Consider the following 16323-nt stretch of genomic DNA (forward strand, 5'->3'; position numbering starts at 1 on the left):
GTTGGATGATGGACAGAACAATTCGGAATTCCTCCAATAGGTGGCGCTAGTGATTATTGAAAGTGAATATATTTGTGCTGCTGTATCTCAATATCCTGACTATTTAGACGGATGATTTCTTCGGCAAAGTTGATCAGGAGGTCAAGGACTGTTGGATGTTTTTTCGTAAAATTTAGAGTCGGTAGTTTTTGTTTAGGATTTTTATAAAATATTCAAACAAATATCAAAGACAAATCTTCTTCTGATCGCGGTTGATGCTATTGATTATTTAGTAACATGAAAAAAGCAGATTTCATCAGTAGTTTGTCTTGCTTTACATTAACGCATTTCCACGCTTTTACTAATTTTCATTCAAGTTCAATTTAAATTGGTTTGGAATCCGTTATTTTTTGAAAATTTAGCACTTCGCTCAACAGGTACAATTTTTCCGAACTGTTAATTTTTTTAGTGTTCGACGGTATCGTATTAAAAACTTTTCTTCGTTAATTTATGCTGCTTTCTAAAATTAAGCACGCCCAGGGATTCTTACCTCGAATATGCTTTCAAGCCATTCTGCATTCTTCTTAAAGAACCTATCCTTACTGTGGGTTTTTGACCATCGGCGATTAAATTGACCAATCCAGTTTCTAACACCTTGCGTAACAGCCGCAGGTGCTTTCGACAGTGCCCTAGACACAAAGTCAAGTAAACGGTTTTTATCTCGACCAGACGCAAAATATTCCTCAACGATATTTTTATTTGACAGCATTTTGCTTAATGAAATTCAGTGGAACACACTTAACACCACGTAAGAACTGCACTACACTGAGCTACTGTCACGCAAGAAACAATGAGTAAACAAATAATTCTTTTGGATTGGGTTTCGATGACGACATTTTCGCGTCAAAGTGGTCTTCGTGGTCGAGTGGCTAGCGGCGTCACCCGTCTAACAGCTATTTTGCGTGTGCCATGGAGTGAGGATTCGATTCCTGCTCCAGCCGGTGGAATTTTTGTTAAAGATATAATATATACAATAATGACCCGATTTTATCAGCCCCCTTTTTGAAAATATTTTCTAATATTCTACGAACCCATGCGCTATTTCAATGGTTTTATTGCACCAAAGTTTACCCTAAACATCGATCAAGAGGATTAATGGAAAAGATTTCGAATTATGGATATAGGCAATTACTGAACATTAAAAGAATAATGCGTGAAGGGACTGATAAAATCAGGTCATTACTGTAGTTTATAGTTTAATGGATATTAAGAGACGAAACTTGCTTATATGTATAGGAAAAATCCCAATTTATTCACCTATGGTCTGGTCCTATTTACACTCAACATGACTACCAATGATCTTATTTAAAAATTCTCACGTCATTTGATGTGGCACATGATTGATTTTAAAAAAGTCAAACCTGCCACTTCCCCGGTGCAACCCGGAACATATCCGGATTCAGCAAATCTGTTTCAGGGTACTAGATATCATTGTTATTGAACTTGTTTTCGAATTCTAATGTAATTTATTGTGTCGCATGATGGGTTTTGAACTTACTCATAAGCTGGTTATTTTAACTGAGACACTAAGAAGTTGTTCCGGCCGTATCTCCGGAATTGTATGACCAATTTTGAAACTATTCCGTAGCGATCTATGTAATCATAATCCCGAGCAAAGTAAAATATCAAATTGATAACAAGTTCTATGACCCGGTCATTACTTTTTGATAATGTCCTGCAAAATACCTCAGCGGCGAAACCTGCCCAAACATGTTCAAGGAGTTACTGCGCATTGTCTTTGATCTATTTGGATGTATATAAGAAGCTCAAGTAACATTCTAGGTCATCCAAAGCATTCTGTAGTTTAGAACATTTGACAACCAAGGCCTGCACAATGTCCTCAGCGTCGAAACTTGCTCAAACATGTTCAAAGAGGTTCTGTACATCGCTCATGATCAGTTTGATGTATATATGATGCTCAAGGTTCACCAAATTATCCTTGATCTCAGATCAAATAATGTACCAGGTCAGCCATAACCGGTACAGGGTATACCCTAAGATACACCAGAAAACACTCTCTTCGTGATAAAAATGTGACGTAACCATACATTTTCAAAGAAAGAGTAATATGTTTTCACTGTTTCTACGGATAAGTGACGTCCACAGTATAAGAATGTTGAAAATTCAAAAGAAGTTTTAAACAGTGAGGTTTTTATAATTATTGCAAGTTTATGCACCCAGGTCCATGACTATAATGCACATCAGTTTCGTTGTAATTGATGGTGTATGAGATGTTCTAGGTTCTCCAAGTTGCTTTGGAGTTCAGATTATTTGATCTACTGGCTCAATCATGAACTGCACGATGTCCTCAGCGACAAAACCTACAAAGACATGTTTATAAATTTTCTGCGGATCGTTTTTGATTTATTTTGATTTATAATCAAGGTTCTCCAAATTGTCTTGAGCTCAGATCAAATGATTTACCTGATCAACCATAACTGATACAAGGTCCTTAGCAACTAAACACCTCCAAACAACATCAATTTAAGGTGTATTAGAAGTTCTAGGTTCTTAAATCAGATTATTTGATCTACTGGATCAACTAAAATCTGCATGATGATCTCACCGACAAAACTTTCCGAAACACGTTTATACAGTTTCTGCTGTTCGTTTATAGTTGATTTTGAGGTGTATAAGATATTCACGGTTCTCCAAATTGTCCTTGAGTTCAGATCAAATTCTCATCCAGGTTCACTGATTCAAAGCCCTTTGTATTAAAACATCTCCAAACAAGGTTAAACATATCATGCACATTATTTACGTTTGAATTCGATATGTTTAAGACGTTCTAGTTTCACCAAATTGTCCTCAAAACTTGTTAATTAGGCTACCATCTCGCATTTTAGTTTGATTACATTCATAGATCAGAGGGCCTCCATAAGCTCGGTCGGTAGAGCCTGCGACTATAAAGCAAACCATGCTGGAGGTGGCTGGGTTCGAATCCCGGTTGGTCTAGGATTTCAGATTGGAAAATTTCTCGACTTCCCTGGGCATAGAATATTATTGTACTTGCCACACAATATACACATGTAAAAATTGAACAGGCTTGAAAAGCTTTCAATTAACAACTGTGGAAGTGCATCTAGAGCACTAAGTTGAGAGCAGGCGTTAAGTTACAGTTGGGACGTAATAGCCAGAGAAGATCATAGATAGCACTAACTAGCGGAGGAATTCCAAATTGTTCTGTCAATCATCCAATAATCCTTGACCTCCTGATCAACTTTGCCGAAGAAATCATCCGTCTATATCATCGGTATCTTGAGATACAGCATTCAAATCATGCAAAATAGGATATTTTAGGGCAAAACTGTGAAAAACCCCAACTTACCCTTTCGTGCCCAAGATTAAACCCACTTGAATCGATACCTGAAACTTTTTTCTATAAGAATGACTATTTTTTAGTCTCCTATTTCAGCGAGCACCGAAGTTATTGAATTTTAACACATTGTTTCGATTTTGTCCCCAGTGTGCAGCGGTTTATAAGCGCTAAATCATGCGTTTTCTTATTTACGCGAAAAAATATTAATTTAGACATGGAGATTTTTTTGTAAACGATTAGCTCGTTCTTTTGATTTTCAATTTTTCATGATAAGTTAACCTAAAGAGTGTCCACAGTTAATTTGCATCACTTTACGAAAGCTGTAACATTTTGCCCTTTGGATTTTTTTGTTTGTTAATTAATTTATACAATACATCTTAAAACTATTGTCCCAATAAACATTTTATCTTCCGCTATCCAATAAACCTCCTCCACTAGAACGGGAGCCGCTTCCAGTGGTTTCATTGTATGGCAGATTAGCCATCTGGGGTCAGAGCGCTTCCATTGCAGCAATTGATGCAAAACGTGGTCAGCACTCACACATTCATCACGAAACGGTTGCTTTCCAAAGTCGACGACGAATCGACTGAAAGAACTGCTGATGAAGAACAATGAGGAGGACCACACAATGGTTGCTGCCGAGTAATTAGACGATCGCGTTGTGTCACGTTGAGTCACATATTAAGAGTGGTCTGCTTCTGTCGACAGCCGAGTTAACATTGAATGCCATTTGGGTTAATTTTAATGAAATTTTGGGTGAGATGGCCTCTGCGTGTAATGTTTACACTGCATGAGCTTCATTGTGAAATATCTAGTAGTTTTGAAAATGGAGTCGAAGGAATAGCGCGTGTATGAGAAAATTTTGCACACTCACCTCAACAACCCACATCTTTCGCACCGCGCCATCGGAAATAAATTGGGAATCCAACAATCTACTGTTTTTCGTATCACAAAACGTTTCGGAGGACGTTTAACGGTCGATCGGAAGCAAGTGAGTGCAAGAAAAAGTGTTCTGTACTGCATTGAAGATCACAAGAAAGTGGTTGCTGCCTTAACATGCAAACCCAACTATTCCGTTCGGGATGTTGCGAAAAAACTGCACCTGACAAAAAGTTTCGTGCAAAAAGCCAAAAAACGAGTGGGACTACACACCAAATTTAATTCGCTGAAAATCAGCAAAATTTTGCTGATTTTTGACTTGATGAAAGATCAGCAAGCTTTCCAGCAAAATATTGCTGCTGAATTTTCCAGCAATTCCAACTGCTATCAAAATGAAAATATTTGACTGAAAATCAGCAAATATTTCAGCAATATTGCTTTACTGATTTTTAGCAATAAACAATTTTGACATTTGGCAGCATTTTGCTAATTAAACTATTAAACTCAGTAAATTGAAATTATTTTCACAATGGACTTCTAGCTTCTGTAAAAAATCGTTGAAACAAATATACAAATAGTAAAGCTAAATCGCCAGGCTCTTTCCATGTATAATTTATTGTATATAAAAATTATTTTGTACGATTTGTACGAATGCAAAATACTTGCGACTGTATCAGTTTGATGCTTTTAACTGGGTGCCCAGAAATCGTTTATGTTAGCTGAATTTCTCGGTAAAAAAATATCATTTGCTGCATGATCCAGCAATCTGTTTTACTGATATTGATTTTGTACGTTCATTCGAGGTTCAGAAAGCACCAAACTACAATGAACGACAAAATAGGACAGCTAGAACGTGGGCACGTCAACCACACTGCTGTATCATGGACGATGAAGCATAAAAGCGGACTTCAAACTAATTCTGGGAAACCAGTATGTGACTGTGAAAGACAAGTTCGATGTTTCAGAGTTTCTCAGGAAACAGCAAGTGTCCAAGTCCAAGAAATTCATGATTTGGCAGGCAATTTGTTCGTGCGAAAAACGGAGCAAGCTCGTAACAACTACAACCGTAAATGGCCAAGTTTACATGAAGAAACGACTGTTTCTGTTTCTCAAATCACACAACGTTCCTACAATTTTTTGGCCGGATCTAGCCTCTTGTCACTACTCCAAGGACGTTCTGGAGGGGTACATGACGAATGGGGTCAATTTCATGTCGAAGGATCTCAATCCCCTAAAACACCGGAGTTGCGGCCGATCGGCAGATACTGGGCTATAATGAAGCATGAACTCCGAAAGCATCCTAATTTTGTCACTAAGGTGCAGGAAACGTTGAAATCATGGTTGAAAGCAGAACAAATCGTCGGAATTTAAAAGAAAGGTCGGACATTTGTTTTTGGTGTAAAAATAGAGTGAAATAAAAATACGTAATCCGAGCTTATATATAGTTTTACATTCCCTGAAAATTTCATGACTATCGGTTGATCATGATTCTCATTTACAGAAAACATGGTACATAAGAATTATTGCATATCCTGATACTTAATATGTCTGCTCTACAGTAGGAATATATTTTGAATCTACCATTTCCCATCATTTGAATTCCCCACCACCCATCACTAAATTCTTAATATATTGATTGGCGGAAATATGTTAGTGCAACATGTAGAGAATCGTGCTACATGTCGCAATACATTTCAGTGACGCTAGATGATTTTCTATAATATCACCAAAAATTCAATAGGAAGGTGACCCGGAGAAGTGGTCAATAGTTGGAAGCTATTTAGAGCGCCCAAAGTTTCATTAGAGTTGCTAAAGCATATCAACGTAGATTATTGAACCGATGAAATACATGAATGGCGAACAGGTGTGTTCCTGCTTTGAGCTTGTGCCCAGGATCGCCACTGACAGTATTACTTTTCGAGTTAGTTTTACTACCATTGACATACTTTTAAGTTTTTTGGAAATGTATTTTTCTTGCAGGTCCTTATGTATTTTATGGAACTGTTCAATGTTAATGTCATGTAACGAGTTTAAAAACGAAAAGATATGAGATTTTTATTCCATTTTGAATACAGCATCAGCCAACACAATAGGCTTTTTCTTCATCATGCTACATTTCTTTAAGGCGTTAAACTAGATTAGATTTAAATAAAATACATAAAAATTAAATAAGGCCAGAACCAATAAATATGTTTACCTTTGTAGCACGAACGTCAAACCCGTAAATTGGTATAATTTGTAGGTCTACCAGAACCTAACCGTTGATTTCAACCATACTTACCTTGCCAATCAAACTAAGGCCTTGTTGTCCTCTGCTGTCTGAAGAAGTCGTCTCCACTTTACTCCATGGTCACACGTCGGCAGCACCGTGGTCTGCGAAGGATCAGCAGGTCGCCTTCTACTTGGTCGATCCACCTTGCCCGCTGCGCGCCTCTTCTTCTTGTTCTTGTTGGGGCACTTTCGAGAACCATTTTCACTGGGTCGTCGTGTGGCATTATAACGACGTGCCCAGTCCACCGTAGTCGCCCAATTTTTGCAATGTGGACGATGGATGGTTCTCCCAGCAGCTGGTTCCGTCATACATCTGCACTCCACCGTAGATGGTACGCACCTTCCGTTCGAAAACACCAAGGGCGCGTTGGTTGTGGCCGTAGAGTACCACCGGTCTAATCAGCGTCTTGTAGATAGTCAACTTCGTGCGGTGGCGAATTTTATACGACCGGAGCGTCCTCCGGAACCCAAAGTAGTCACGATTCCCTGCCATAACGCGTCTTTGAATTTCTCTGTTGGTATCATTTTCGGTGGTCACCAGTGAGCCCAAATACACGAACTCATTGACCACCTCGATTTCGTAGCCGTCAATCTGAACTCGGGGTGGGAGGCTAACATTGTCTTCCTTTCATGTATTTTGTCCTTGATGCGTTGAGGGCAAGTCCAATCCGCCTAGCTTCAGCATTCAGTTTGATGTACGTTTCCGCCATGGTCTCAAAGTTTCGATGTCGATGTTATCGGCGTAGTCAATAAGCTGGATGGACTTCCTGAATATCGTGCCACGCTCTTCTGATCACACCTTCTAAATTGATTTTGAATAGCAGGCACGAAAGTCCAGTACACCCTCTTCGAGATTCAAAGGGCCTCGAGAGTGTCCCCGATACTCGAACAACGCACATCGCTTGATCCATCGTCGCACATCACTTGATCCCGCTTGGAAATTACTCAGTGCAGCGCTCTAGCCAGTGCCACACCACCGTATTTTAATAGCTCACTTGATAGTTGATCTACACCACCCTAGCAGCACGCTTGTAACTGAAAAATTGTGGATACTTGTGGGCAAACATACTTTTGAATATAAAAACCAATAAATGATCCATAAAATATTGGAAAACGTTCCATAAAAAACATCCAAATGATCCATAAAACATCGGAGAAAATCCCTAAGAAAGTGTGGATGATCTATAAAAAATATCAATATTATCAATATTTTAAGTGAAATTTAGCAACACAATTGTAAAAATGTACCGCTAATTTTTTAAAGAATGAGCATTGAAATTGTACGAATTACCCATAAACATATTGCAATTGATCCATAACACATTCAGCAGTGAACTTTAAACTAAAGAAAGTGATCCATAGAAAATCAAGTTTTCGCGCCTAAAAATATAGCCATGTTCGGATTAATGAAAGCAACTTCCTTAGAGCAGTCTCTTTTTGGACAGCTTGAAGCTGAAATAGGTTTCATTAACCTAATATAAAGTCAAAACCAATCTTAATGCTTATAATAAAACCTATTTCAGCTTCAAGCTGTCCAAAACGAGACTGCTCTGAAGAATTAGCTTTCATTAATCCGAACATTCTTGAAGAACAGCATCGGATATAACCTCAAAATGTCAGAGGAAACAACACCACCGTTGAGTGAAGAATAGAACAGCGATCGAAACTGTACGCTTTGTGAAGGCCATGACCACGTTGATGATATGGTCCAGTGTGATGTCTGCGATTTCTGGACCCATTATAGTTGTGCTGGTAAGACAGCAGCTATAAATGAGGTTCCGTAGACCTGCTCAAAGTGCACATATATGCTGAAGGTGCCGAAAGGAACCAAGAAGTCTGTCCCAAAGAAACCACCTAGCAGAAAGAATAGTGCGAGGAGTGATGCCGGATCCAAACCAGGAAAAGGAAGCAGCAGGAGAAAAGTGCAAAGGAAAAAGCGCTGGAGGAAGAGAAATTCCTCCATGAAAAGCGATAGGAGGCTGTGCGGGAGATTTTTCAAACCTAGAGTTATCTTCCGTCATCTTCCGTATCTTCCGACCTTTCAACAAAGATTTGACTAGATTAAGGATTTAGGGATTCAATTATTATTATAGTGAAGCACGCAAACGATGTCGAATGAGCTACTTACTATTTACTTAGGGTAAATCAAGTAAATAGCGTTTAGGAACAAATTGTAGGTTACCAATTGTAGGATCAAATTAGTAAAGAAGTATCTAGATTAAGCAAATTTAGGGGTTATTAAATTCAACATTTTAACGAACTCCTCCTTCAACTAACCTACTTCAGTAGCTAGTTCACTACAAATCACTAAAATTTAATTAAACGATAGTTAGAGTAACAAATTCAGGCAATTAACTTAATTTAGCTATAAAACGTGTTCAAGATGGTTTGGATAAACTTACAGTTCCGTTTAACCAAACGTGACATTTCTGACACCGACCGTTACCGTAGCTCTCTGAATCTCCCGCAGGGTTGTCGCTGTGTTTGGCAGTACAGGGTTATCCCGATTTTCCGAACAGTCATGATCCATAAATTAGACGTATATTATTCACGTTTTGGACATTATATTATTAATTTTGATCCTTAACCTCTACCTAAAATATACGGGCAGGACAGTAAATCTAAGTTGATGTACAGTGAAGTAATTTTTCAAGGTTTTTGAATCAAAATTTATAAAAAATAGTGTCCTAACCATGATTAATATTTGTCTGATTTATGGATCAAGCCTATATTTTTAAGTGGGCAAACTTAATTTTTTATGGATCATTTTTTTTTTAGTTTAAGGTTCATTGCTGAAGGTTTATAGATCAATTGTAATATGTTTATGGGTAATTCGTTCAATTTCAATGCTCATTATGTAGAAATCAAGCGGTACATTTTAACAATTGTGTTGCTAAATTTCACATAAAATATTGATAATATTGATATTTTTTATGGATCATCCACACTTTTTTAGGTATATCCTCAGATGTGTTATGGATCATTTGGATGTTTTTAATGGAACGTTACTCTATATTTTATGGATTGTTTTATCAATTCTAAAGGTGCATACTTAGGGCTGCCGTTACTTGTGTGCAACCCATTCCAGTCACAATCAATTGGAGCAATTTATCTCGGTGGAAGTGTGCTGCTTGGGCAGTTGCTTTGTTGTTCTTCAGCCGACCGATCTCTTCCTCAACTTTGGAAAGATCAGGGGCCGGTAGCCTGTCGTCTTCTGCGCGTGTTCCAAGGTCTATTGCCGTGCCACCTTCGTTTTCTACTACATCACCGTTGAGGTGCTCGTCATAGTACTGCTTCCACCTCTCAATCACCTCACACTCGTTTGTGAGAAAGCTACCGTCCAAGTCCTTGCAAATATTTGCACGAACTATTTTGCTTCTCGTAGAACTTCCGTGTGTCGTTTATGCGGTATAGATTTTCCATCTCGGTCTTTCTGCTGACGCTTCTTGCTTCGAAAAATCAAGTTTTGTCTGTTCCGCGCTTATCTGCATCACTGCACATTCACATTCAATCTCGTGCGGTGTTGCAGCATTCTCGCCCGTGCTGCATTCTTCTCCTTTACTAACAGTTTGGCGGAACAGATCTATCTCCAGCCATCTTCAAGAGAAGCTGCGCCAAGCTGCTCTTCCGTGGGTAGTGCAACTTCCAGTTGCAGCGCGTAGTCTTGGGCAACTCCGGCGTCCCGTAGTTGCTCAATGTTGGGTCGCGGCGTTCGACTTCCACGGGTGTTATGAACCGTCGAGAGTTTTGAGTGCATGCATACTGCAACTAGGTAGTGGTCCGAATCTATGTTCGCACTGCGGTACGTGCGGACGTTGATAATGTCGGAGAAGAATTTCCCGTCGATTGGAACGTGATCGATTTGGTTTTCTGTGTGTTGGTCAGGGGATCTCCAGGTGGCTTTATGGATATCCTTGCGGGGGATTCCGATTTCAACCAATTTCCATTATTTCTTAGCCAGATATCCAATCTAGTATTTATCAACGCTTCAAAAAATAACTACTTTTCGTGAGACGTCATCCATATTGGACGTAAATCATGGAACATAAACAAACATTTCATGTTCTCAAGCCAAAACTTTAGCAACTCGACGAAGAGAACGTTTGATTGAAGTGATTTTCTCATTTCTTTAAACTGATTATTATGGCAAAGTTATATGACGTTTTTGTAGTGTGTGGACTGTATGTATTATATAAAAAATACGTATATTTAGAATCATTTAAATGAAAACTTGGGAAGACCAGATATATTATAAGACCACTTTTCGGCCCCGGAACCGCTGTGTCCCAGAAGGAGACCAGCCAAGACCCCAAGCTACTGGTCTAGAGCCAACGATAGCTTCCAGGGTGGGCACACAAAGCCACAAAGGTTCCGGGTCTCAGGGCGTTTGGGCGAGGGAGAACTTTCGGATGTAAGGGGACCTAGAAAAATGCGAGTTTGGTTACCTTACGCTTTATTCGGCCAGTGATGATAGTGGGGGCGGAGCAGAAATCGGGTGATGGTTAGATCACGGCCCAACGTGGCTGAAGAATACCGAGGTTGGCAGCTCGGGCGGGATGACGGGCGGTAGTGTCGCTCTAGACGGTGATCGGACGGTCGCTAGGAAGGGAATCGATTCTTGCAGCGTTGGTGGCAGTGATGGATGCGACGATGGTGGCGGCTATGGACCCAGCGCTCAACTGCGCCTGTTCACTATTCGGCGTCGTCGACCGTCGACGCTGTACCATGAGTGATGATAGCCTGGTGGATAGCGGACCAGCAGGGCGTGTTCTTGAACCGCCGGGAAGCCTGGCTACGGCGATGTGACCTTGGTTGTGGGGTCACCCGGAGCCAGCAGAGGCCGACGCGGCCACAATGGTCGACTTGCTGCTGGAACTAACAGCCCACGCTTTCACGGCAACGAGTGGCCAATTCTTGCTAGGCGCTTCGGTGACGACCCGACAAGCACAGTTGCTGAATAACTTTCGGTCCGATAACCCGGACCCGGAGATGATTAGACGGCCGTACTGATACCGGACACTTCACAAACCGCGTGGGTCTAAACGGGGGTTTTGATCCCGAAAACGTCTGGTTTTTCGCACAAATTTCATTCGTCCTCGGCAGAGGCTCGTCACTTACTGATCTCGTCGCTCAGTCGGGATCTCTCTCCTCCGTTCTGCTTTGGCCAGTCGTTTGCGATCCTCTCCATCCGCCCACGATCGTAGGTAGCGTAGAGCGCTATCAGCTACCTACTGCTATCAGACGGCACACGCGATCCACACCGTCGGGCGTTGATCGCCCCCACTTCAAATCGACCGTTAGCTACACTAACAATTTTATTTACCCTACTCCCCACATCTAATGATGGAAAACAAAATGTTACTTGCCGGTAACAATATCAAAGAGGCTTTATATTTTTATCACAGAAATATTACTCTGCAAGATTCAATTTCAAGAAAGGTCATTTTGTTTTACTAGGATTAAAAAATATTTAAATTGACCTTAGAATTTAAAGAATCCTCACTTCAGTACAAACAAAATACCTAAAATGTCGAGTAAAATTTTGAAAGACAATTGGCGATCTATAACCAGATCAATCCTGTTTTTGATAGTACATCGGGGAAATGGATGTAATGTCGGCCTAAATGCCTCTTAATTTTGCCCATATATAAATTCAGCAATTGACTAAATTTTCAATGACGATCAAAAATAACCGTTAGTACCGTCCCAATGAGGCGTTCATCTAGATAAAACTGATAAATAGCAGATTTTTAGCGATGGGTTCAATCTTAGATCCATAGGCCAACATTACCATTTCCCCTACATGGTACATTATTAGGACAAGACGAACAGAAACAGAAAATGTATTCAAAAGCTCAATACTGATTTTTCTAAGCCTAAATATAATTGTTTAGATGTACAAAATATTTCTAAATTTTAAATAGATTGAGATCTAGGGAGAAAGCCAAGAAAAATATAAATTTAAATCTAGGGGGATTTGGAGAATGATTTAAATGAAATTCCGCGATAAAGTTCAGTGGAATTGGATCATGTAAACTTTTGGAAAGAAACTCTGAGGAGAATATTGAGGGAAAGGGAATTCTGAAAATATATCCATAGATATTTGAACATGATTATCAAGAAAAATATGACACTAAGCTTAGAAATATTCCATGGGACTTTTGAAAATTAAAACTCCAAATCCCAACACTTTGTCCATAAGCCCAAACACTTTTAAAAGTTGATTCTTACGGCCTTCCATATTCAAAATAGCTAGTAAGTTTTATCATAGCCTTTTAGTATCATTCTGAATCATCACACACATTATTGAACTTTCGGGATAATGGACTGTCTCTGGGCTCTGTGCTGGAAAAACATGACATTTCAGTAATTTGAAAAATGGATTTAATTGATCTGACACCATCCCCTCGGTACATTTACAAACAAATATGTTACGGATGCCTTGGAATATCCATATGTATGTGCTATAAGGATGGGTCATTTCAAACATTTTTTCAGAAAAATGTTTTTTTGGTTCCATTTAGGGTCCCAAACAACTGTGCAAAATTTGGAGACGATTGGTTGTAGCCCGGCCAGCCGCATTGCGTTTGAAATTTGAATTTGGAAAACCAACTTTTTTGCATCTTTATTGCTAGGGACCACAATTTTCTAAATAACGGCGCCGGTGGTGTAGTGGTAAGCGTGATTACCTCTCACCCCAGCAGGCCTGGGTTCAATCCCAGTCGGCGCCGCCGGGATGTTCTGAGGCATAACATCTCTGATCACGCCTTCCTTCGGATGGGAAGTAAAGCCGTTGGTCCCCGGTTCATGAGTTGATGGGTCGATAGGTTGGGTCCAGGTGTGGGAGCTGCCTTCCTGGCACGTCGGTAGCATTGGTGCTCAGCACGGAAAACAAGATCGACGGAAAAAACAAACCAAAGGAAAAAAAAAAAAAAAAAAAAAAAATTTCTAAATACGTTAAACCACGTATCCAAATACGTTAAAGTACAGCCCAGAAAGTGCCTAACAAGTTTGCTAGGATGTATGGTGCTAGAATGTATATAAAAAAGTTATAGCTGTTCAAAGATCAATTGTTCGAATTAAATGCCAAACATCCCTTTTTCTGCCAACACTGCCGGTGTACCAATGAAAGTCAGACTCCAAACTGAAATAACTTCGGAGTTTCTTATCTTGTCGATTTGATATGTTCAGATGAATTATTCAAAAACAATTTTTCAATCTCAAAGGCATATTAAGTGATGACGGGGGGCTAGCAATACCCCCGCCCCTCACTCATTTAAATGGAAGTAAAGCTTCAAACTGCAATAAATCCGATTCTTCTGATCTTGTCAAGTTGGTATCATATGTATTCAAAAACATATGTTCCATTTAATAGACGTAGTTAGATATGGTAAATATTGTGCTATTACAATTTGATTGCACATTAAAACATAAGTCGTGGGCGCAGAGATATACTTGACCCAACGATACATAAATTCAGAATATTCTTCATGCATCCCAAACGAAACTCTGCCCCAATGTGAGTAAAAAGTTTCCTGTTTATTTGCACCAATTAGACAACTTTTGCCCAAACACCTAACGTCCATCCAAAGTGCTGCAAAACACCCTGAAATAGACACGTTTTCACACCCCACAAGGATCGCCCGACCGTGAAATTAATCTTTTCCGACTGTCTGAAAATTTCACCAAAATCATGAATGGGAAATATAAACACCGCCGCACAGTGGGTGACCTTCCGCTCTTGATGGTGCTGGACAAATGGTTTCTTTTTCTTCTTGCTTGTCTCCTGTACTCACCGCCCAATATAGAGAAAACTAGAAATTCAAATTATTTCCACTAATCCCTGTGACTTGTTGACGATTGCGAGCCGCCTCCATTCAATCGACGGAAATCCATTTTCCGGTTCGCACCACGAGCAGACAAAACAACGACGATGACGACGCACGTGGACGCTCAGAAAAATAAAACGAGTTGACGCAACAAGATTGGATTGATTTTTTTGCTTTGCATCCGATTTCGGTACATTCATTGATCTATCGTCTCCAAATGCCGCAATTCAATTTGTGCACATGTTAGACGAAAACATAGGAAAAGCGTTTATAATACACTTGCATAACATGTTGATTTTTGACTGTTGTTGGTCTTGAAAGTTTCGTTAATAACTTGTTTTTTTTTATTAAATCATGTTTCGTTGTGTGGTTATATGTTGTGTTTTCTTTGATTCACTTTTGTTCCTTCTAGTTGGGTTAGATTTATTTTTCTTTGGATAAAACTAGATGCAGAGGTGGAAAGATCGCTAGAAAACGATGCAGTTTCATCAAACTGTGCGGGAAGATGCTGTCGGAAAATTGAAAAAAATAAACATCTCTTATTCTAGGTCGAGAAGACAGTAAACCGCTCATTTTGCTTTCTCTACCATCGTACGGGCAACGGCCAGTCACCTTAAATGGGGGGAAATGTATTGGTTAGAGACTTTTTTTTTGAATCGAAAGAAGTATGATTTCATTTACCATTTATAAAACTGCGTCTCATGATATGATGTCTCTTGGGAGGGGGATGTGAGTGTGAGTTCTAACTCTCCTTATTTTGATCTCGATCTAGGAATTATAAATTGGAAACACAATTAGGTTAACTAAAAAACTGCGCTGTAATGGATTTAATCTAAATTTGGCTTACCAAGAGCATAAGGTTGACTTTTTAAGCGTTTTAATTTCACATAAACAAATCGCTGGCCCAAAGCATAGGCAAACCAAAATTGTGCTATGAATTTGTACTGTACTTATATTGTTAGTAAGGCGCGTTTTATAGTTTCAAGCTTGATGTGATGTTAACAGTGCTTTTGTTGCTATTATTCTTATTGCTTGTCAAATATTGTGTATTACTGTAAATTTTAAAAACATTAACCCATTTTGTAAAATATTTAAATTGATTTGTAGTGCAAACTGGCTTACTTACTTACTTATCCTGGTCCCACATCCCTCAGGATTGCACCTGCATCACAATGTTACGTCAATTCACTCGGTCCGTGGCTTGTTGTCTCCAATTTCTTGACAGTCCCACACTTCCAAGATCCTGCTCCACTTGGTCTAACCACCCTGCTCGCTGTGCTCCTCTTCGTCTTGCACCGGCTGGATTCGAGGCAAACACCATTTTTGCGGGATTGTTGTCCGGCATTCTTAAAACGTGTCCCGCCCATCGTACCCGTCCAGCTTTCGCAACTTTCTGGATACAGGGCTCGCCATAGAGTTGCGCCAGCTCGTGGTTCATCCTTCGCTTCCATACACCGTTCTCACATACCCCGCCAAAGATGGTCCTAAGCACTCGTCGTTCGAAAACACCCAGTGCTTGCAGGTCCTCCTCAAGCATCGTCCACGTCAAGTGCCCGTAGAGAACTACCGGTCTTATCAGCGTCTTGTACATGGTACATTTAGTACGGAGGTGAAGTTTACCCGACCTCAGGGTCTTGTGGAGTACGTAGTAAGCACGACTTCCGGCAAAAATACACCGACGAATTTCTCTGTTGCAGTTGTTATCCGACGTCACCAATGATCCGAGGTACACAAATTCATCCACCACCTCGAACTCATCCCCGTCGATTGTCACGCTTCTGCCTATGCGAGCCCTATCCCGCTCGGTTCCTCCAGCTAACAGATACTTTGTCTTCGATGTATTCACCTTAAATCCAACCTTCTCTGCTTCACGTTTCAGCCTGGTGTACTGCTCCGCCACGGCATGAAACGTTTTTCCGACAATGCCCACGTCGTCAGCGCAGCAGATGAACTGGCTGGACTTATTGAAGATCATGTTAAAGCCCG

The 16323-nt window shown here is 40.0% G+C and overlaps 1 protein-coding gene across 2 annotated transcripts in view; it reads right to left on the reverse strand.

The window, feature by feature from the left end:
* Nucleotides 1-14734: 14734 nt before the first annotated feature.
* Nucleotides 14735-16323, reverse strand: part of LOC135711180 (troponin C-like) — a 35505-nt gene continuing 33916 nt past the window's right edge. Inside the window, exons 7-8 of one of the 2 annotated variants that reach the window (XM_065233956.1) lie at nt 15019-15105; nt 14735-14949 (exon numbers count right to left, since the gene is read on the reverse strand). In XM_065233956.1, the coding sequence (XP_065090028.1) occupies nt 15080-15105 (26 nt within the window). In that variant the 3' untranslated portion in view covers nt 14735-14949; nt 15019-15079. The remainder of the gene's footprint in view (nt 14950-15018; nt 15106-16323) is intronic. The other variant, XM_065233960.1, reaches the window with a different exon arrangement.

This window comes from Ochlerotatus camptorhynchus, unplaced genomic scaffold (genome assembly GCF_037179485.1).
Source record: "Ochlerotatus camptorhynchus isolate MF236.1 unplaced genomic scaffold, CSIRO-AGI_Acam_v1.1 ptg000423l, whole genome shotgun sequence".
In the NCBI taxonomy this organism is placed as follows: domain Eukaryota; kingdom Metazoa; phylum Arthropoda; class Insecta; order Diptera; family Culicidae; genus Ochlerotatus; species Ochlerotatus camptorhynchus.